The sequence below is a fragment of the Leptodactylus fuscus genome, chromosome 2, assembly GCF_031893055.1.
Source record: "Leptodactylus fuscus isolate aLepFus1 chromosome 2, aLepFus1.hap2, whole genome shotgun sequence".
NCBI lineage: Eukaryota > Metazoa > Chordata > Amphibia > Anura > Leptodactylidae > Leptodactylus > Leptodactylus fuscus.
In genome coordinates, this window is record NC_134266.1 from 114385833 (window position 1) to 114409588 (window position 23756).

General features: G+C 43.1%; 1 protein-coding gene across 2 annotated transcripts; it reads left to right on the forward strand.

Moving 5' to 3' along the window:
- The first annotated feature begins 2545 nt into the window (after positions 1–2545).
- LOC142194967 (sestrin-2-like) lies at positions 2546–22559 on the forward strand. Of its 2 annotated transcripts, none has more exons than XM_075264419.1 (10): positions 2546–2767; positions 9992–10057; positions 10131–10277; positions 12042–12224; positions 12471–12644; positions 15154–15295; positions 15399–15517; positions 17811–18001; positions 18107–18251; positions 21408–22559. In XM_075264419.1, exons 1-10 carry the CDS (start codon positions 2663–2665, stop codon positions 21492–21494), a joined length of 1359 nt encoding a protein of 452 aa, XP_075120520.1. In that variant the 5' UTR covers positions 2546–2662; the 3' UTR covers positions 21495–22559. The 2 variants fall into 2 exon arrangements, with proteins under 2 accessions (XP_075120520.1, XP_075120519.1); XM_075264418.1 differs by lacking the exon at positions 9992–10057 and adding an exon at positions 15983–16009 and having other exon boundaries at positions 2552–2767.
- The last annotated feature ends 1197 nt before the right edge of the window (positions 22560–23756 follow it).

The following is a 23756-nucleotide window of genomic DNA, read 5'->3' on the forward strand; positions in this document are numbered from 1 at the left end:
CATTCCGCTTTTGGAATTCATGGCAAGTATTGCCAGTATTCGCTAGAATCCCATCCACTTTGCCCTGACTGTAAAATGCCGTGATTTTTACACCACGTGGGGCCCCGGCCTTAAATGAGAAGAGTGATGCAGAACCCTAATAGCAAATAATTAACAGAGTTGCTGTAGACAAGGCAGCAATGTTGTCAAGTTGACCATTGTAGTTTCTCACTATACAAATTGCATTGCACTAAACCTGCTGAGTTGGTGCTCTCATTGTATTTCAAACCTTATCTGCAAATATAACTACCAACAATAGATGTGCCTGGCAAATACCCACTCTCTTAGTACAAACAGAGTAAAGCACAGCCCCCATCAAGTAGTTAAAGGAGGGGGTTGGGATCACACCTTAGTGTTTTCTAACCCATCACACCTTTTCTCTTCTAAAAAATTCTCTCACACTGTGGGGTGATGTTTACTCATCCATTACTGCAAAAGAGGAAAGTGCAAAGTGCGATGATAGAAGAAAATATGTACATGCTCACAGCTACTAGCCTCAAGGTGTTGGGCAGGTAAAGACTCCAACCTTATTAGTAAAACAAATCTTTATGTCAAGTCAAGGATATGCACATATGCTAAATCAACCCTTTGCATTAACATGGTGGTTCTTTTATTGCAGTAATACTGATATCCAAAATTTAGCAGGTGATACAGAGTTGTCAGTCTGGGAAATCCCTTCGCAAGGTGATATGTGAAAAGCAGGTTAGGAGCAGCCATGTTAAGGGGCACGGCTTATATAAAAACACGCAGCTAAATAAGGAATATGGACATACATATTGGACACTGAAAAGGCATATATCTTTAAAAGTTTCAAAAGCACTCGGGCTCAAAATGATAATACCCCTTGAGAAATTATTGAAAGGTGTAGTATCTAAAATGGGGTCACTTTTGGGGGGTTTCCATTGTACTGATACTTTAGGGGCTCTGCAAATGCAACATGGCATCTGAAAATTATTCCAGCAAAATCCCCCCTCCAAAAATCAAATAGCGCTCTTTCTGTTCTGAGCCCATCGTGTACCTATACAGCAGTTTATGACCACATATAGGCCATTTCTGTGTTCAGGAGAAACTGTGTAACAAACTGTGCTGTGTTTTTCCTACTTTAACCCCTTGCAAAATAGAAAAATTTGGAGTTAAATGGAGAGTTTATTGGAGAAAAAAGTAACTTTTAATTTTCACATGCCAATGTTAATAAAATCTGTGAAACAGCTATGGGGTTAAAATTAGAGATGAACGAGTACTTATTCGAAACTCCCGTTTCGAATAGCACGCACCCATAGGAATGAATGGACGCAGCCAGACTGTGCCGGCGGCCGGCCGCTTAACCCCCTGCATGCCAGCCACTTCCATTCATTCCTATGGGTGTGTGCTATTCGAAACGGCCGTTTTGAATAGTACTCGCTCATCTCTAGTTAAAATGCTCTCTATATCCCTTGATATGTTGATCATGGCATTCATTGAAGTTCAGCTTTTTTGTGGATGTTCCCCCTAGTTCACACTAGCGTATGTATTTTGTCCAGTTAGAGTCTGCATGGAGACCCCCTAGACAGGATACAATCGCAATTGCAAGTGCACGGACCCCATAGACTATGCAGACTCCCCCGAACGGAATACAAACGCAGATGTAAACGAGGGGTAGAATAGTCACAAATGGAATTTTTACCTCACCCTCGGCACTTTTCCCTGTGGGCATGGCGGATTTACTATCATATACACAACTTTTGTGGCATAAATGATGACAGAAATCTACACGAGAAAGGAGCAAATGTAGATTTTAGCTGATGATGCGGAATGGTTGAATACGCCAGTCTTCATGAATTCCCCCATTGATTTCCGTGGCACTTTTCACACAACCATTTTTTTTGTCTTTTTGTCTAACTTACCATCATAAACTAGGACAAGTCCTATCTCTGGACAATTTTCATAGATCCCTTGTAAGAATTCCTGAAAACGGGCGCTATACGGAAGAAAATGACCATGAACCTTGGGTTGTTTTGGTTTAGCATGGTTGTGTTACTATAGCTCACTATGTAGGCATCCCTGAAGACACAACTGGAGGGGGAATGTTAACTGAATTATAAAGCAAACAATCCTTAGACTTTCCTTTGTTGTTCTTCACAATAATGATACAATTTTACGAGATGACCTTCCCATGACTATATATATGTGTATGACAAGAATCAGCAATCCTGTCAGTTGACTTGAAGTCAACACTTGCGAACCTTACACTGAGGTGTATCCACCCTCGTGCATAGTTTGCACACGTCGGAGAAGGATCTGAAAAAGAACTTGTACTGGGTAGGCTATAGAAGTTGTTTTCCATACCTTCCTTGAGATTGCAACACAGAGTAAAGAAAACTACAACTCCCGTGAACACTTGCGAAGGTAATGGGGCGTACCTGGGGGATTCTCTGTGTTCTGATTGGTGGAGAAGTACCGCGTGAGGCTAGCTGCTGAGAGGTTATAAATAGAGCGAGAGGACGCTTCGGCAAGAAGCAGAGTTCAGAGAAAGCAGAAGAGTACGGAAGATGAGCTGAGTGTTGTAGTGACTGGCGGTGCCGTGTGTGCTGAGCTCTATGCTGCTACTTTCCTGGCCGCCCTCCTCCTATCTCTCCCGGCAGCTATGTTCTCCGTTGCCCCTATCAGGGTGGTAGGCTGTACTTGCTCTAGGGTCCGTGAGGATTGTTACCCCGGATGCCAGCTTTGCAGTGCCCGCAGGACTATGAAGGTGAGTGGCAGCTGATCCGCCGTGACCCGTCCTCTTGCTGTAGCTGGGGCAGTCCCTGCCTTGTCCCTGTGTAGTTCATTCCTTGCTCCTTGTTAGTTAGTAGAGGTGAAGGGCTGCTAACCTTTGCTCTAGCTCTATGCTAATCCTCAGGCTCACGTACCAGTCTACGTAACTAAGGTGCGCTCAGCTGTTTGCAACTTGGAAGCCTGGGAACTGAGTGGGATTCCACCTCTGGGGCTCTAGGGGGCAGTGATTCCATAGGGCGTCCAGCTGACTGCTTGACTAGTCCCGGCTCCTCAGCCACAGCCTCGGGCTACCTTGCAACCCTGACATAGGATTACATCAGCTGTGTAGAACTGGAGGGCCCCTCTTCCTCTGTTTGGTGGCTGTTCACACAGGAACACATGTAGTTTGTCTTCCACTGCAGCCAGACCCATTTGTCTGGTGTTATTCTACCCGATGCAGTGTCCGGACACTTGAAGTTTTTAGTATCGATTTGGCTTACTTGATATCAATTGAAAGTGGATACTACAAGTACCCGATAGTTTCGGGCAATGTGGAAAAATGACGTTAGATGGGATTATGCTGGTGAAGCTAAGGGCTCGTTCACACGGGGCAAGAGGGGGCGGATTTTGGTGCTGAATCCACATCGTAATCCGCCCCCTCACAATAGAGGTCTATGTAGACCGCCAGCTTACTTTTTTCTGTGAGTAGCATGTTGCCACTCACAGAAAAAAGAGCTGCATTTTCTTCAAGCGGATTCTGTGGCTGATTCAGCCCCGGGCCCGGCGTCCGCCTTTCGGAAGCCGCGACAATCGTGGCAGGCGCATTTTGGCCCTATTCTGACGTGGCTTCCCGTGTCGGAATCAGGACCAAAATATGCCATACTGTGCCCCGTGTGAACGGTGCCTTAGAGGAAGTCTCAGCAGTTCACTGGCTCCAAAGCTAATCCCAGTCATTTATAGAGGTGATTCTACAGTTTCCAAATGTGCGTCTGGTTTTCAGCTTTAGGCTAGGCTCACATCTTTGCTGGGATCCGCCAGGGGTAGATACCTGGTGGACCATAATGGGATCTATAGAGTTTATGCTGCTTAAAGGGGCTCTATCAGCAAAATCATGCTGATGAGCCCCACATATGCGTGCATAGCCTTTAGAAAGGATATTCAGGAACCGTAAAAGTTATATTAAACTATCCCCCGTTCTAAAATAATAACCTAAAAAAGAATGTGCTCTACATACGGATGGTGCACGCTGGGCGGGCATTCAGGGTGTGTCTTCATCTTCTTCCACGCCTCTTCTTCCTCCGATCCCGTCTTCCTCCAGCGCTCGCGAACGGACAGTGATAGCCTGGGTGCATGCGCAGTAGCTGTAGTAGAAGCCGCATGCTACTGTGCATGCGCCCAGGCTATTTTTTTATCAGTGTCCGCGAGCGCCGGAGGAGGACGGGACCAGAGGACGTCGGAGGAAGAAGAGGCGTGGAGGAAGATGAAGACACACCCTGAATGCCCGCCCAGGGTGCACGATCCGTAAGTAGAGCACATTCTTTTTTAGGTTATTTTAAAACGGGGGGGGGGGGGGGGGGGTAGTTTAATATAACTTTTACGGTGCCTGAATAGCCTTTTTAAAGGCTATTCACACATATGTGGGGCTCTAGCAGCATGATTTTGCTGATAGAGCCCCTTTAAAACTAAAACTGGCAGAGAAGAAAGTTCTCTTCCGAGATTTTCAACGGTTTCTGTGATTGAATCTCCACCAGATTCTGGTGCAGATGTGAACTTGGCCTTAGTCATATGAAAATGGTGGGAAAGTGCTATTCCTGGGAATTTAGAGCTGAGACCAAAGCCCAGGCATGGCCCCCAAAGAGCTTTAAAGGGGCTCTATCACTGGGAAAAGTCATTTTTATCTAAACACATGCTTGCATAGGCTTTAGTAATGCTATTCCACACTCACCTTTAGTATGTAGATTGCCTCAGTGGTTTCTGAATAAGTCCGTTTTTATTCATATGCTAATGAGCTTCCAACCAGCTCAGGAAGTTCCCAGCAGCCTCCTCTCTCCTATTATCTCCTATGTGTGTGAGGCAAACAGGAAGCAGTCATCATCATCAGCAGCAGCAGTCTCCCATAGGAAACAGGAGAGGAGTGCACGATGTATCGTGCAACAGTCTAATTAGCATATGAATAAAAACGGACTTATTCAGAAACCATTGAGGCAATCTACATACTAAAGGTAGGTGTGGAATAGACTTTCTAAAGGCTATGCAAGGATGTGATTAGTTAAAAATGACTTTCCCAGTGATAGAGCCCCTTTAACTCGCGTAGGAATACAATGTTGATTTACATGACGCTGGGACTCTAACTGAAAAACAGAGGCATATTTGGAAACTATCAAACCTGTACAAGAGTTTTTTGTTTGGAGAATTTCTTCTATTACAGGTTATGCCACAGCAAAAAATGTCCTCAAAAATAGGTGATTAATTGTGGTTGGTGGGTGTACTACTGAAGGGACCCACACGAGTCCTTAGACAAGGAGGTCTTGCCTGTGTGCTGATACAGATGCACCCTGCTCCTCCTCCTTCCCTGACTTTGGTATGCGCATGTGTAACAGAGCCAGAGTCCTGGCTTAGCGCTGAAGCCTACAGTGCATCTCTATTGTGCAAGCTGGGAGCCTGCGCAATAGATGCATTGAAGGTTACAAAACAGTGCTGTGTGCTTGCAGTCAGAAAAAAAAGGGGGGGGGAGTCATAGCTCTAATTATGCCATTTTGGGAAGTGCCTAACACTGTCTGAATGAAGAGTAAAGTATCAAATAATTCTACCATTTTGAACCCCAAACTCCTCATCCCCATGCTACATTGTTGAGGGTGATAAATATTTTATTTTTATATTAGTTTGCAGGCGAGAGCAAGACAGCGGCGTTCTGTGGCCGCCCAGGGATCCCCGCTGTCTGTCTGTTTACAGGCTGAGAGTTATCTCTGGACACTGGCAGGCTGGGGCTGCGGCAGCCCCGCCTGCCAGTGTCCAGAGATGATTCTCAGCCTGCACTGTGAACAGAGAGACACCGGGGATCCCTGCATCCCGCGATCTACCAGTAGATCGCGATCGACGTATTGGGCACCCCTGCATTAGACTAAATGATAGCTAAGCCCTGCCCCCTCCCAAACTTCCTGTGATGTCATGTTAGGCTGGTCTTACACGACCGTAGTTTAAGACCGCAAATGGTCCGCAATTGAGGGTTTTCAATTGAGGTCCATTTGCGGACACATTACATTCAATGCGGCCTCTTACACCACCGGATATTTTGTGTGGTGTGCCGTGCCGGAACAGAGGTCCGCACTTTTTAGTACATGTCCGTAATGGCCGTAATTCACAGCACTGCACGGACTCGCCCATAGAACTCTATGGGCAAGTGCGGCAGTTTACGAGCATCTGTGGAGTCTGTTGCTGATCAGCAACTTGCGGACCGTAAAAGCAATACGGTTGTGTAAGACCAGCCTTAGTCTTGTAGATCTCAGCAAGTAATGGCACTGCACAAAAACGGGAAGCATTGTTTGCACAGTCTAAGATTTCTGCTAAACTGCTGAGAACTGAAGTTTAGCCATTAATCCTGCAGCCATAGCATAATGAACTTTACCATACATGTTGGATTAAACTGTTGCACACTTGGGTGCATTATTCTGAGGTGGCACTAACTGGGAATTATATTTTGTGGCATTAAGGAGTATAGTCCGAGTCACCAATAGTTGGCTTTATCATGTGGAGGCCTCTAATCAGACATTGACATCCCATTAGTGCCACCCTATTCACAGTATAATGCTCCATGCTGGCCCCTCACTGGTTAGTGGCATTAACCCCTCTACTCAGTTTTACCACCAGGGAAGGTTAGTCATATGAAACCTTTTCTTAATTTTTCTTGTTTAAACCTGGGGTGCATCTTAGTCAGGTAAATACTGGATTTGTTTAGCTACTGTGACTCTAACCTTCACCTGATGGCAGAGGTTTAATAAGAGTAGATTACTCTGGTACAGAATATTGCATCCTGCTGTGCTACTGCAAACAGCACTTTAATAGAAACTCCATTGAATAGAAGCCAAATTGGTCTCTCTTTAATAAGCAGGGTTTTATAGATCTTTGTGTCTCAGGAGAGGTCCTGGCACACTCAGCAGCCAGTATATTGACACTGCTGAGACCATGTGAATTCGTTACCCATATACCGTATTATATACTCGAGTTTAAGCAGAATTTTGCAGCCCAGTTTTTGTGCTGAAAAGGCCACCCTTGGCTTATACTCGAGTCAGCAAAAAAAAGAAAAAAAATTTTTTTAGGAGGGTGAGGGGGGTCTATGACCAGCCACAATATCAATGTATAGAATCTCCCATAAAATAGTGCAAAAATAATAATAAAAAAAAAAGTTCTTAATCCCTCCTTTCCCTAGAGTACATACAAAAATAGAAAATGACTGTGAAACACATACACATTAGGTATCCCTGTGTCTGACAGTGCCCGGTCTACTGAATATAGGGGATCTGCAGTGCTGCTGTTCCGTCGGGAAGGGGTTAATAGGAGCACTGCAGATACCCTATATTCAGCCAGACTGAATTCCAAGTGGGGGAAGAAAGAGTCCTCAAGCTCAGGGAAGGGGCAGACAGACAACCAAAACACCCCCTCCCCTTCCCCAGTACCCAGCATCTACTGCACCCAAAAACTCCGACCATATTATTTTTTGAAATTTTCCAGTAGCTGCTGCATTTCCCCCCTAGGCTTATACTCAAGTCAATAAATTTTCCCAGTTTTTTGTGGTAAAATTAGGGGCCTCTGCTTATATTCAGGTCAGCTTATACTTGAGTATATACGGTAATCTGTTACTTCAGATATGTTTACCTACAAGCAACCAGAAAACTAAATAAACTGTCTTAACCATGTCTTCCCATCTTAAGTCTGCTGAATTGTAGACCATTTCACCTGTGGTACTTGCTGTGATGAGGAAAGCTATGTGACAGATTGTTCTGACTCCATGGTTGGAAATGTAATGTACTTCAATACATGGTATTTAACAGTACAGTGCTTCCCCCTTCTCCCATGACTGCACCCACACAGGAGGATCTTCCTCCCAGGTCAGGAAACCCATAAATCTTTTCTGACCTCATAGCTGCTGTGTAGTTGGCATTGACCAAGTTTGTAAGGCTGCCATCTGGTCATTACCAGTAATTGGATTTCCTCAATCCCATGACAGCACCCCATCAAATTTCCACCCCATGTGATAGATTTTTCTGCACATGCAGAAAAAAAATCCGAAATGTTTCTTGGGTGCTTATTCTGTCAACTATTCACTGGTGTTGTTATACACTCACCGGCCACTTTATTAGGTACACCATGCTAGTAACGGGTTGGACCCCCTTTTGCCTTCAGAATTGCCTCAATTCTTCGTGGCACAGATTCAACAAGGTGCTGGAAGCATTCCTCAGAGAGTTTGGTCCATATTGACATGATGGCATCACACAGTTGCCGCAGATTTGTCGGCTGCACATCCATGATGCGAATCTCCCGTTCCACCACATCCCAAAGATGCTCTATTGGATTGAGATCTGGAGGCCATTGGAGTACAGTGAAGGTCTGCAAACCATGTCCTATGAGGAGCGGCTAAAAGAACTGGGATTGTTTAGTTTGCAGAAGAGAAGGCTGAGGGGAGATTTAATAGCAGTCTACAAATATCTGAAAGGTAGTCACAGTGCAGAGGGATCTCCCCTATTCTCATTAGCACAAGGAAGTACAAGAAGCAATGGGATGAAACTAAAGGGAAAGATACAGATTAGACATTAGGAAAAACTTTCTGACAGTGAGGGTAGTGAGAGAGTGGAATAGGCTGCCACGGGAGGTGGTGGGCGCTCCATCAATGGAAATCTTCAAGCGGAATCTGGATAAACATATAGCTGGGATGATTTAGGAAAACCTGCACTTGCAGGGGGTTGGACCCGATGGCCCTTGAGGTCCCTTCCAACTCTACTATAAGAATAAGAACTCATTGTCATATTCAAGAAACCAGTCTGAGATGATTCCAGCTTTATGACATGGCGCATTATCCTGCTGAAAGTAGCCATCAGATGTTGGGTACATTGTGGTCATAAAGGGATGGACATGGTCAGCAACAATACTCAGGTAGGCTTTGGCGTTGCAACGATGCTCAATTGGTACCAAGGGGCCCAAAGAGTGCCAAGAAAATATTCCCCACACCATGACACCACCACCACCAGCCTGAACCGTTGATACAAGGCAGGATGAATCCATGCTTTCATGTTGTTGACGCCAAATTCTGACCCTACCATCCGAATGTCGCAGCAGAAATCGAGACTCATCAGACCAGGCAACGTTTTTCCAATCTTCAATTGTCCAATTTCGATGAGCTTGTGCAAATTGTAGCCTCAGTTTCCTGTTCTTAGCTGAAAGGAGTGGCACCCGGTGTGGTCTTCTGCTGCTGTAGCCCATCTGCCTCAAAGTTCGACGTACTGTGCGTTCAGAGATGCTCTTCTGGCTACCTTGGTTGTAACGGGTGGCTATTTGAGTCACTGTTGCCTTTCTATCAGCTCGAACCAGTCTGGCCATTCTCCTCTGACCTCTGGCATCAACAACGCATTTCCGCCCACAGAACTGCCGCTCACTGGATGTTTTTTCTTTTTCGGACCATTCTCTGTAAACCCTAGAGATAGTTGTGTGTGAAAATCCCAGTAGATCAGCAGTTTCTGAAATACTCAGACCAGCCCTTCTGGCACCAACAACCATGCCACGTTCAAAGGCACTCAAATCACCTTTCTTCCCCATACTGATGCTCGGTTTGAACTGCAGGAGATTGTCTTGACCATGTCTACATGCCTAAATGCACTGAGTTGCCGCCATGTGATTGGCTGATTAGAAATTAAGTGTTAACGAGCAGTTGGACAGGTGTACCTAATAAAGTGGCCGGTGAGTGTATATACTGCATATTCTCTGACTAAAGCTCAGGAACTACTGATGCCAGGAGGAGGTCTGAAAAGTTACAGGTTTTCCTGTCCTTAGCATCCACGTAAGAGGAGAGAATCCTCCTCTGTCATGGTATCGAGCAAATCCAGTTGATGCTAGAGCTAGTATTGAACCTGAAAGAACACATCCAGTTTGCCTCAGTCATATTCTTGCTTTTTTAATGGCTGGGTAGATATTGAGCTTTCTGGCATTAAACCAGTGTTTCACTTTTCAGGATTCAGGTGATCAGATGAGACCAGGAAAGGTCAGGGGACCCAGTGCTTATATTCCTTTGTCACAGGTAAAAGATGTGTACCCATGTATTCTAGATACATAGTGTAATTGTGTATTCCTAAATGTTATCTTTATTACAGTTGCCAGGGCCGATTCTGAGTGATAACATTGCAGCAGTAATGGGGCTTCATCCAGAATATATGCGTATCTTTCGGAAGACTCAGCAACAGCTTTTGCGTATGGATGGTGCTCTGTCCCTTCCAGAGAGACACTATGTGGCCATTATGGTAAGTAATCCTCCTTTATATTTAAAACAAAAAGTACCTGTGGTTTCATCAAAACTTGAATTCTCTGCATTTCAGCCCAAGTAGAACATATACATGTCACTCATGCTCAAGCAATTGCGCCTGTCTGGTAGTGCATTTACTCTGATTGGAGAGAGATTCTCATTAGGGGTGTATGGTTTAATTTGAGTGGTAGTAATGATATGCTGATTATAAAATGTTCCTATTGGGTCATAAATGGTTTGTAACATTAGTAATGATTTCGCTAACCCCATAATAGGATTTTGTGATCTATGTGTTTGACCCTATATGTACATGTTAGGGTGAAACTTGTTGGGATGGTATTAACCAATCTTTTAATCTCTGCTTTGTCTCATGTATTATAACATAAGAAAATTTTTCTCCAGCGGTGATACTGCAGACTCTGCTGGTCACATTAGCAAACTTAGGTTTTCCCATCACCCACAACAGCACCCAGAGAGATCTTCTCCTAGGGACAGGAACAGACCTATGTGAATGCTTTGGGGCAGGCTTACCTGATGATGACATAAGAGAGGTTGTACTGGTAGGGTTTGTGCCTCTCCCTCTACGAGCAATGGTTTGGAGTCAGTGCCCCTAGCTATGTTCCACAGGGGTGCAATGTCCAGGCAGGGGTGTTCACCCTGCTTTAGTCTGGAAGAATTCCAGGCCTGCAGAGAAACTCATGGAGGTGTTGGCTTAATAGGAAGTAATGGGCGTAGTTTCTGATGGAAGGGTTGTGGCTTAAATGGCACAGCCATTTATCTACAGTCCCACCACCACAGGTAAGTCCAGGAACTCTATAGAGCACTGTGTGGCCCAGTCTCGTGTAGATTTTAACAATGACCCCACAAAAAAGTTAATGAAAGCTAATCAGTTCATATTGTGAAACTCAAAATTGTGACGAATAGAATAGGTCATCAAAGAATAAGACATGGCTATACTATTTGACTCAGGAGGGTCACCAAGTCCACTATGACATCCCAGGAAATGATGCCAACACCCTGGAATTCAACTGGGACAGCAGGGGAAGCATGTCTGGGGGCATCTAACATGCCCAAGTCACTGTATTACGTCGGGATCCCTGTCAGCTTGTGATATGCGGGAGCTGACTTTTTCCCATTGTACTGTACTCGTATGGCATTCCACCAATCAACGCTGGTCAATGCATTCCTATGCCGAGATGTAGCAGTGCTGGCCGTGCGTTCAGCTGGGCTGCACCAGAGAGGCAAAGAGTATCAGGGCAATAGTTAAATCTAGTATTAAGAATTCTTGGTCATTGGTTGCTTGGGGGATTGCATCTAACAAAATGGCTACACTCCCTGTATAAACAGTGTTTAGTGGTCCTTTAGTGGTCCATTCCTACTTGGGGAATGGCATCAAGAAGCCTGATTACCTAAACAGTCAAGAATTGACGTACCATTTGTCCTTTCACGTTGTCTGACCCACACCTGGTTTTGGTTGTAAAAACTGCATCTGAGTACTGAGACTCCACCTACGTCCCTTAGTTTGAAGGGATACTAACTTCATTGGAATGAATTAGATTTGAGGACTGGTTATCTTCTGGTTTACTGGTAGTGGTGGATGGTCCCTGCAGCAGTAAGTTGCCTTCCAAACTCGCATCCCATCTGTCTCATGTGCACTGCCAATGGAGGAGCAATGGATGTACTATTTTTGCACAATTATGGAATGTTCTTTAACAGTAGGGTCCAAGTTATAATGGTAATAAGAACAACTTTTTTCTTTCAGGCATCTGCACGACACCACTGTGTGTACTTAGTTTCGCTCCATTCATCAAGTTTTCTTCAAGCTGGTGGGGATCCTCAATGGTTGGAGGGCCTGAATTCTGCACCCCTGAAATTGCGCAGGCTTAATGATCTGAATAAATATCTTGCTCACCGGCCATGGCTGATTACCAAAGAACACATTGAGGTGAGTGGATGAGTTGATTGTTATAGGCTCTATCATACTTGGCTTTAGCCTTCATTTTACCCTTAGAGATTCCATACTGAGACTGGTATGTTTCCAGTTTATTCCAGTACAAGTTTCTAAGGGTTCCAGTGTGGCATGTGTATATGGAGTAGCTTGACCTATTTTTACGTCTCTAGAATATAAGGTTTTAAGACGGTGTATAAATTGGAGTAATGTTTTTTTTTTGTTTGGTTTTTTTTCCTTCAGTGTCTTCTGAAGTCACCAGGTGGACATGCCTGGTCACTTGCCGAGTTGGTCCATGCACTTGCCCTGCTTACACACTTTCATGCGCTTTCCTCTTTTATTCTGGGTTGTGGAATCTATCCCCCAGAGGGAAAAGGCATTCGGCGCCCTCCTTCCCCTGACTTCACAGTTAGTGAGGTGAGTACAGTATATAGTGCCATAAACTTACAAGGTTCTCTACATGTGTAATGGAAGAGATTAATGCACTTGGAGTTTTACCAATATGATTAATCCATATGCCATTGGATGTGTAGTCTATAAAGTGATAACTGGAGATGGAGCTGTTTAGTCACTATTGCAATGTTCCAGCTCTGCTGAGGAGCATTTTGAAAATAACCTACAATTAGCGACAGTGTAGATGGAAAAGTGCAACTATCAATGTAAGAACTGTTATTTTAATACCAGATTGTTTCAGAATTTTCTGATTTTTAGTTATTTATTTTATTCCATTTGTCAACTAAATAGAACATTAATAGATTTAACCCCCTAGCGACAAGGGCATACTATTATGTCGTGGTGCCAAGGACTTAATGTAAAAGGAAATAGTACATCTGAGTATTACTGGATCACTGGGCTCGTTGAGATGCTTTTCTATACAAAAGTGTAGTACAAAAAGTTGTCCATGTACATTGTAGTGATGGCAATGTATAATGCTTACATGCTATCACATAAGTGCAGGCAGGACAGAAACTTGCCTTCAATTTCATGAATAAATTATCAAGACTCCATTTGGGAATCAGGAAGTGCCGGGCCCTAGTACCTCTGGAACTGAAGGTGCCCGTATTGTACCAGGGCAGCATTTTCTGCAAAGAAAGGGAAGACACAAAAAGTGAAAGACATCATTTGTGTGACAGATGGCCTGTGTGTGAAGTATTGCTTCATACTGTACCTCATCTCCATGGATTATTTTTATAATTGCCCTGGTATAGCACTTTTCTCTTCACATGTTTACCTTTCAACCTGTTATGCAGTAATTTTTGGAAAATTAAAGGAGTTGTCTGGGATAGTCATATTTTATCTTATTAAACTGTGTTTTCTTTATTGAAATTTTCATGAAGTATACAAGGGGAAAAATGGGACGGAAAGACTTAAACAAAACACCACAACATGTGGCCAGAACACCGAATAATGTAAAAGCAGCCAATGAAGAGTACATATAAAGGAAAGTAGTACATGTACTTGGGGTAGGGGGAGGGACAACAAAGGAAAGAGGGAGGGAGGAAAGTAGGGGAGAGAAACTAGAGACCCTGTAAAATGGATAGTCCTTTTTCTAAACTAAGCTAAACACTCTCCCTCTGCCTACTTTCTAAGTTTATCAAAAATGTATTTACCATGTCATTAAGGTGGTCACATGACTGCCCCAGGCACATTTTCTAACCCCCCACCTCATCGTACCTGTCTTCCTGTCCCGGGTCTCCTGCGCACAGAACTTTGCTTCCTTCTGCGCATGTGTGGGAGGTCTGAAGAAGTCAAGAAGAGCCAGCTCTGCAGAAAGACTTGATCTCTTGTGCCCAGGAGATCTGGACAGGAAGACGGGCAAGTATGATAGGGTGGTGGGATGGCCTGAGTTAGTTAGGAAAGGCTAGTAGTGGGCGGGCTAGCTAGGGAAACTGGGATGGGGTGTTAAGAGGGAGCAGGATGTGAGTCAGCTGAGTGAAGAGCAATGTATCATGGTAGTTGCAGGATAAAAGAAAGTTCCACCGCGTAAACAAAAGCAGAGCATGTCAGGAGCTCTGAGAAACCAAAATAATTTCACTTCTAAATGTATTTGGATGCACTTATCACTCCATTAATAGGACTAACAGACTTTAAAAAAAAAATTGACAGGGAAACCATCGTAATACTTCTGTGGCCCAAGTGCTCGCTTATACCCATGATGCATGTTGGGTTTTTTTGGTTTTTTTTAAGGGGTATAATTTCCAAAATGAGGTCAACTGTTGGTTTCCTCTGTTCTGGCACTGCAGGTGCTCAGCACGTGACATGATATCTGAACCTATTACAGCAAATTCTGCCCTCCAAATATTCGGTCCCTTTGTGTGACCATATAGCAGCTTAAATCCACACGGGGGCCATTTGTTTACTGAGGAGAAATTGCTTAACAAATAGATGCTTTTTCCCCTTTAACCCCTTGTAAAAATGAGAAATTTGGTGCCCAAGTGACAAAAGTAATTTTTAATTTTCACATCCCAATGGTAAAAAATTCTGTGAAATTCCTGTAGGGTCAAAGTACTCACTAAACTCCTTGATAAATTCCTTGAGGGGTCTAGTCTACAAAATGGGTCACATTTTGAAGGTTTCCACTGTTTTGGCACCTGCAGATGGAAAATGGTGCCTGGAAAGTATTCCATATTCCAGCAATTAGCACTTTCTGCTCCAAGCACTGCCATGTACTCGTACATTGGTGTACCAGCACATATGGAGCATTGTTGTGTTCAGGAGAAATTATGTAACAAAATGTAGGTGCAATTTCTCTAACGCCTGAAAAATTACAAATGCATTGCAAAAAATTGTCATTTCTTTTGCAGGCTACATAGAGTAACCTGCAAAAGATCAATGCTAAGAGGCCCAGGGAGCCTTCACAAGGCAAATGCAGACAATACAACTGTGGCTTTATGTAACTCTCCAAACTTGCTCACTGTGTACACAGGGAAACTACACTCCACAAGAAGCGGAGCGTGTCATGGCCCAGATGAGGAAACTGGATGAGCAGTGGCACGAGGCAAGTGAAGAAGAGATGGAGACCAGATTTGAGCAGGAGAAGAGAGAATGTGTCATGGTAACTTCTAATGGTATGTAGATTGGCTTTTAACTTTTTTTTTTTTCCTTAACCCTAAATTGATAGATCTGTACATATGCCTCAAAATACTTGGTCTAATACTTTATGCTTGACAGGTGATGTGGTTCATTCTGTGTGCTCCCCAAGTGTACTCCCTTTCTTGGATGATCCAGATTTTGGCTACATTGACTTCACCCGAAGGGGGGAGCAGGCTCCTCCTACATTCCGTGCTCATGTGAGTTATATCTTAAGACAATAGAATTATGCTAAAACCATCAGTATAAACTTACATATGTTCTTCTGTAAGCAACAACAAAAATCCAAGATTTAGACTGAAGCCGCACGTTGCAGAAATGCAGCTTTTTTTTTGCAGATTTTGCTGTGGTCTTTCGAGGCAAAATGAAGAGTGGCTACTAAAGGAATGGAGAGTATATAGGAAGTACTTCTACCTTTTGCTTGATCCATTCCTGGTTTTGGCTCAAAAAACCTCTGCAAAATCTGCAACAAAAAAGCTGCATTTCCACAACATGGGGCCTCAGCCCTTTTTGCTAGATTTAATTTTTTTATGCCACTTGGCTGCAGTTTTTTTTTTTTTTCATACATTGCATTGCAAAGATTGATATCTACAGCTAAAAGTGTGGCAATAATTATGTTGGGGATTTAAAACCTAAGCACTAACCATTTTTGTTCTGTTTTAAAGGGGTTTTTGGAGACTCATAAGTTAAAGGTACAACCCACATGCCACATCCACTCCCTTGTGACCAGTGTTTTGCGTAAACTGCCTGCAGTCCTCTTCTGAAGTAGTCGCATGTGCTGAATGGGACAGTTGCAACACCAAGCAGTTAATATACACGTGAATAGGGCTGAGCTATAAATAGGCCTCACTCTGTGATGTAGCACTTGTGCTTATGGTGTGCTGTTACTTAATATTGCTTTTCATTGATTCAGGTGTTATAGCTTAAAAAAAAAAGAACTCTTCTCCCCTCCCCCACTGATTTTCACTTGATGACCTAAGACAGTTTATCAACTGTCTTGATCTGCATCTTAGTCCAAAGTAAGAGGTCCAGAACTGCCAGACACCCCTGAATGCATTTCTCCCGGTCGATGAGGCTGCACAGTTTTTCTTCTCTGCTCAATTCCAATTGATCAGATCAGTGCTGGACAGTAGAGGGAAGCTTCCTTCTCCTTGCATGGATATTCATCTAGCCGATGTGCTCCAAACCTTGACTGTGGCTGCCCGAAACCTTTCCTTTGTCTTGACGGCACCATATGGAGGTGGGAAAGCACTAATCTCCCAACTAGTCCGTTTTAGCCCTGATACAGAACAATGAAGTGGGAATCGGCAGTCATCCCTGCTGCCTACACAGGAGTAATGTGGTTACGATCTTGTGTAGGCAGCCCCCCTGCTGCTGCTATTGTAAACGTGTCTCCAAAAAGACAGGTTCTCCCCACCACAATCTCAGTTCTTTGGGGGTACAAAGGATGGTTATACTGTGGGGGCACTAAGGAAAATTATAGGGGACACTGTTGGTTCACTATAACATTTGGAGGCCACTAATGGGCATTATACTGTGTGGGGGCACTAATATCCCATTAGTGTGTGTTGAGGCCTCAATAGGACATATCATGTGGAGGCCATGAATGGTCTGTATATGCACCTTAACAGTTAGTATACTAGGGAATATAATGGGGGTTATTAACTGTTAGTGATACTGACCATTTGACCACCAGGGAATGTTAAATTAGTATGAAATATTTTTTTTCTTGCCTAAACCTGGTATTTCAGGCAGACTAATTGTATTATGTGAAATACATGGGCAATTCTCAGTACTGTAGATAAAGTTAAATTGGCCACAGGCAAGTTTGTGTCAACTACCCTGCTGGAACTGCATACCTTGTGGCTCTAGTCTTAAAGGGATTGTGCTGTTGTGAACTTATGCACATATTCCCTATACACTGGACCACCAGGTTCCCCCAGCCTAAAGCCTCCATTAATTTCAATGGGACTGCGGGCGCTACTGGAGAGTAGTCCTGTCAGCTCTATTCAAAAGGAAGCTTTAGTGGGGCATTTGGTGTCCTGCCCTCCTCACTGGGAGACCTGGTGTTTGGGCCTCCAACATTGGACGCTTAATCATAAAAACCATTTACTTAACAGGGTTGTGTTGTTGTAAGAATTAATGCTATGTAGAATTAATTCTAAATGATCAGTTTTAAATGAAGTGGATTTGTTAGGATGTTTGGAAAACCAATGTCTCATGATATGAATCCATGATGCCATTGGAAACCTTTCGTCTGTATGACCTTAAACTGTCCTTCATGCAAATTTTGCTGCAGCATTGCAATGGAGTGGCCATCGTATAATAGGAGCTTAGGACAACCTTTACTACAGTATATAGTATTCCTGCCTACAAGTGGGTAGTGGCAGCTTCAGACACATGTTCTCTGACTCCTGGATAACAAGGTGTTTACTTGTACTTGAATTTGACTTTCATGGTTAACATTTTTTTTTATTTTAATTTTTTTTGTAGGATTACACATGGGAAGACCATGGATACTCTTTATTGCATAGGTTGTATCCAGAGGTTGGTCAGCTGCTGGATGAAAAGTTCCAAGTGGCTTATAACTTGACATATCATACCATTGCCTCACACCATGAAGTAGACACCTTCAAATTGCGTAGAGCCATTTGGAACTATATCCAGTGCATTTATGGGATAAGGTAAGGATTTAAATGGGTTGTTTAAAAAAATGTTACTGCTATTACTATGCTATGTTATTACTATTGAAACTGGTCCTAATCGGTTTCAATGTACTCTGCTACTAGATATGATGACTATGACTACGGTGAAGTGAATCAGCTACTGGAGAGGAGCTTGAAAGTTTATATGAAAACTGTGACTTGTCACCCGGAGAGAGTGACACGCCAATTGTATAATGACTTTTGGAGGCAATTCAAGCATTCAGAAAAGGTAACGAATTAATAAGATTGCTGCGTTTTTTTGTTTTAATTTCCTCAGTTACATAGCTACATTTCCAGATGAAAGTAGAACAATCTGGTTCTGATTATCTGGTATGTATTGTGGTAACCTTTAACCCCTCAATGACAGATTAACAGTTGTTGTTAACTCCTAAATAGACCCAAAACATGGCCTTTTGCATTTTTTTGCTGTTAAAGCATTACCTCAGTTATAAACCTATATTTTCCTAAAGGAATAGTACAAGTCAATATGAGACTTTTGTAATACCTTAAAGAAATGTTTTCTTCACTTTTCAGGCATTACTTTCTCCATATTAGTTTATGAAGCGGGGCGGGGGGATTAGAAGATGCCCAAATAATTGCTGCTGTCACTCCTATTTTTTTTTTTCCTCTTTTACAGCCTTCACTGTACATGCTGTTTACCTTGTTTACCTTTGACTTTTAAATGTACCGTATTTTTCGGACTATAAGGCGCACCTGCAAAAAATGCCTGCTAAGGCATCTAGGTTCATATATAAGGTGCACCGGACTATAAGGCGCACCATATAGGGTGCGATTATAGGATGCACCAGATTATAAGATGTGCTGAATTATAAGACGCTGTACATTGGATATTGAATGAAGCACAGTTATGTCACTGGGCTGCTGCACACAGAGCTGTACATATCACAGCTTCTGTATACGGTGGCCGTAGTGCTCAAACCATTTACAGCAGGGGTGCTCACACTTGTATAGGGGTTGAGCTACTTATAAATTGACCATTTTAAAATTATCTACTGTGTGGGCAGAGGCTTGGGCTGCTGTGTGAGCGGGGCCCACAAGTTTACCAAAACTGGGCGGGGCTTAACACGTCTTAGGGGCGGGGCCTGCTCTGATGCAGACGTTCTGATTGGCTCATAGCACTGCCCGGGCACCCAGCTCAGAGCCAACACCACTGCCAGTAATGCCGGTGCCCTCAGCACAGACCCCCACAGACCTCCTGCCCGCGGCTGCCTGGAGAGCGGGGAAGGCAACATCCCCCAGAGCTGCTACTGCTTCTGTTATGTGTGAGACACAGGGGACAGAAGCAGCAGCAGCTCCGGGGGATGATGCGCTCCCAGCTCTCCAGTGTGACGCAAACTAGGCGGGGCTGCGGCCCAGGCCCTGCCCACACAACAGACTGCTGTGAAGAACACTTAAGGCAGCGAGGGGGCGTGGCCAGCAGCCAACATGGCCGGACGCTGTCCTAACATCGTGCCACAGAGTGCAGCAGTCACACAGCGGTCACTTCAGCGTGGTGGAGAGACCAGCGACAGCACGACCGGGACCCAACCAGTTGTATTGGGGAAGAGACAGCTTCAAATTGAGTTTCTGCAACTCTCATTAGAGGTAGGACAGATCCATATATAAGGCGCACTGGACTATAAGGCGCACTTGCAATTTCTGAGAAAATTCTAGTATTTTATGTGCGCCTTATAGTCCGGAAAATACGGTAAATTGAGTTTTAAAATCTGTTAACATTTACCTATCCCACAAGTACTTGAACCTGGGACCTCTAATTCCCAGTGTAAAGTACCACAATACATTGTATTGTGGCGCATTGCACGTGAGGTTACTGTGTGTTATATGAAGCAGTAGTCAGGAAGCAGTGGCTCTATCTGGTTGCCATGCCAACCCATCTGACCCTGACAATCTCATTGCAGGGATCTGAGTTGTGGGCAGTCTTTCCTCTGGATGCCGTGATCGCGATTTATCACTGCATCTGAGGTGGTTAATCCACCAGAGTATCTTCCATTTCCAGCAGATAGTCTTGCTGAGTGCCGGAAGTAATGCAGACAGTGTCTGAGCCGAGTCTGAAGAACATAAACAAGCAGTCAGATTGAAGATAGAGAAAGAAACAGATCTCTTCAAATATATTTTACTTTATATTGTTAAAGACTAGTCATTTCCCAAGGGATCTGCTTGGAGTAAAAAAAAAAAAAAAAACACTAAAGACTCTTTCCAAAAATAAGCCCTATTTTGATTTGTTTTTTAGGGTTTTTGGCATAGGCTTAAAATAAAGCCCTAGTCCAGTCAGCGCTAGGTTGTCCCATGATGTCACAGAGTAGGCATATTGTAGCTCCCAACCATCCATGACAAGTGCCCCACCACGGCAGGGCTAAATTCACTCCCCTGCTCCAGAATCCCTCCTCCTACCTTCCAGCCACTAGTATGCTGTGGGCTTGCCTACCTACCAGATGTCAGGTCACACCTCTGCTTGCTCCCAAAGATTGTCAATCCACTACAGCACCTCCCCCTTAGGGAGGGCACAGTGCTACTGCCACACAATCTCCATTATGACAATATGGAATAAGGTTTTTTAAGTTTGACTTTTGGAGTTCTAAAGTAATATATAAAAGTAAGTTTATTTAAGAGCCACTGACTGCACCATCAAATGTTAATGCAAGTTATGGTAGTTAGTGCTAACTATTTCACAAGATTAGTTTGGAGCAAATCAGAAAAGATTCTGATTTGCTCCGGTGCCTGAAAAATAAGACCTGTCCCAAAAATGAACCTTAGCCTGGTCTTATTTTAGGAGAAACACTGTATTAAAACTGGAGCATTGTTTGGAACTGTGCATTGACCTTTTATTCCTCCTGGAGAAGAATATATATATATATATATATATATATATATATATATATATATATATATATATATATATATATTCATTATTTCCTGAATACGTTAACCCCACCTGGTACTGCTCAGTTGGTGATTTTGGACATTTCACCACTACAACAAAATCCAATTCTCCATTCTTTAATAGGTGCTGTGCTAATGATTCTGATGCCCTTCTAACTTTCTCTAGTCCCCAGTGTCCCTGAGTAAATCACTGCAGCTAGACTAGTGATATTACCCAGATGCAGCAGTTGTCAGCAGCTTCTCTAAATCGCACCCTGCTTACCTGGTCCTGCCTGACACCACCTACTTGGGAGCCTAATTAGCAAACTGGGCTCCAAAACGAATTTCATGCAATTGTGCCTTGAGCAGTGCCTAACAGATGCAAAGAGTTGGGGGAATGGGCTAAAAAGTCCTGTAATGTGGGTGTTAATAATTTTTAGTAAATAAATTTATTATCCTCTGTAGTGTTTTTTTTTGTGTTTAACGGTTTCCTATCTTATTGTAGGTCCACTTGAACTTACTTTTACTTGAAGCCAGACTACAAGCTGCTCTGCTATATGGCCTTAGAGCAATAACCCGCTATATGACATGATGGACAAGGACTGTCATTTAAGGCTGGATTAATCCTGACACTGCTGCATTATTAATGCGTATTTGCACAACTGAAGAACAATCTTGATTTTTATCTTCAGATGTAAGAAGAGCTACCTACCTGGTGTTCTAAGTGTAGCAATTTGTTTAACACTGTTGCTCAGTTTACTTCTGTGCACTGCTGCGTTTTCTTGCAATATGTATTGTGTTTAATTGTTTACATGTGTCTTGGCTATGTAGCCATAAATGCTGTATACTGAATAATCCTATTCATTTTGGTCCAATTTTTAAGTTTGCATAGATCCCTCAAATCTGGACCAGACTCAAGATCATCACTTAGCCTGCCTATGTGAAGTTTTACAAACTTCTAACCAAATATCATTTGGTGATGTCCTGAAACATGTTTCTAACACTACCCGTGGGCCTTTCAGGCCTTGGTTTGGAAGATTTTTCAGGATTTGTGTGTTTTAAGTGCTTTTTTTTTTTTTTAGCCCAGTTCTTTAATAGAATTTCACTAATTGTGGAACACCACCTTTAAATAGATATTTTAAAAAAACACCCCCTGGTTACCTTTTGATATAGTGCACTGATTCTCTGTGTAGCCTGCAGAAGCAGGAATCTTTCCACCTGCTGTATAAGAAGCAGTGTGGAGGTCTGAATAAGCTAATAATCATGTGTGATCACGGGGACTAGAAAAATTATGTGGATGTTCTAAACTGGGAATGGGGAGGGGTCAAGGAACACAGGGGGTGCCATAAAAATAACGTACACAGGATCGTTTCTCAAAATGGTTCCATTTCAGTAACATGTTTGGAGATCGGAAAGAGAACTAATGTTATAGAATACCTTTGTGCTCACTGTCTTGCACAGAAGTTAGAGACAATTTCTTTAAATGCTGCATTTTACTAGAAAGGTTAGATTTCTACCTCCTGTTTCAAATGCACCTTGCTTGGTGATACTTCACTGTTTTATACTGTGAATACTTTTCTCAGGTTGATGTACCTTGAAGATATAAGTGTATTTCATGTAGTTTGTCTAAGTTTTGATTTCTTTGTTTTTGTTTAATGTGTGAAATAAAGATTTTGATATCTACCAGATATTGCTTTCTATTTATACCTACAGAGTAGCTTAAATTTGCCTATGAAAAATGCTATTTCAATGTTCTACTGAAGAACACTTCATGTGACTACACTGCAATATTTTTATTTTTACCCCTTCAACTGCACCCTTGAAAAGTCTGCCTCTTTCCTCTGACAGGACACTTTAACTGGGTTTTTTAAATCTTTCGTAGCCACCCCTTTACTTCCAGTTGTTTTTCCTGGCCTGTAGAAGGAAGATACGAAGTTTTTCTGGTAGTGGGTCCTTCCTGGGGTCTCTTCTGCTCCGTGTTATCACCAGCTGGGAAGTTTGAACAAGCTGGCTGAAAATCTTCTGCATAGGCTGTAGCTTGTTCCTTCCTCTCACCTATGTTTCTGATGGGGCTTCTCTGATTGGAGCCAATTTCAAATCAGAAAGGTATTCAAGGCATGAGACACTTTCATGGCTTCACTGTCTTCTGAGTTTCCAGCTTCTTCAAAGTCTGAGTCTATGGAAATGGCGTTAGGGCCCCTTCACACGGCGTAAGCGCTCGGCTCATTCCAAGCCGTACACGCGAGCGCTTCTAAACACTTCCCATTCACTTCAATGGGAACGCTCGTAAAGCTGGCATCATGTATAAAAAAAAAAAAAAAAAAACCTATCAAAAAAAGTTTAATTTCTGAAGCAGATTTTTTCAGCATGAAAAAAAACTCCCATGTGAACATACCCCCAAAGAGGGAAATCAGAAACCAGCTGTAGTCTTTTAACCGGAGGCTCAGATGTACTATCCGGTGGCCGCAACAAGGATAAAATAGCTTTTCACTTCATCTCTAATCAAGGGCCTCAATTCAGACCTAAAAGGAGTTTCATCATATTTAATTTTGCCAAGCATTCCCAACATGTTTTTTTTATAACATTCTTGTAAGGGCTTGGCACAGTTAATGCACCTCCTACATTTTTTAGGTTCTGACTTTTTCAGAAAATCTTTATCCAAAAACAAAAATTCTATACTAAGTACCCCAATATGACTAGCAATACAAAAAACCTCCACCAAAGATTGGTTCATGGTTACCCTTCTTCCTCTGCTCCATGATGACGACAAATCTAGGCTGCATACATAACAGTTCTTGAGGCCACATTGCTGTGGAGTCTAAGGGCTAGTTCACATGTGGGCAAAGGGGTGGAT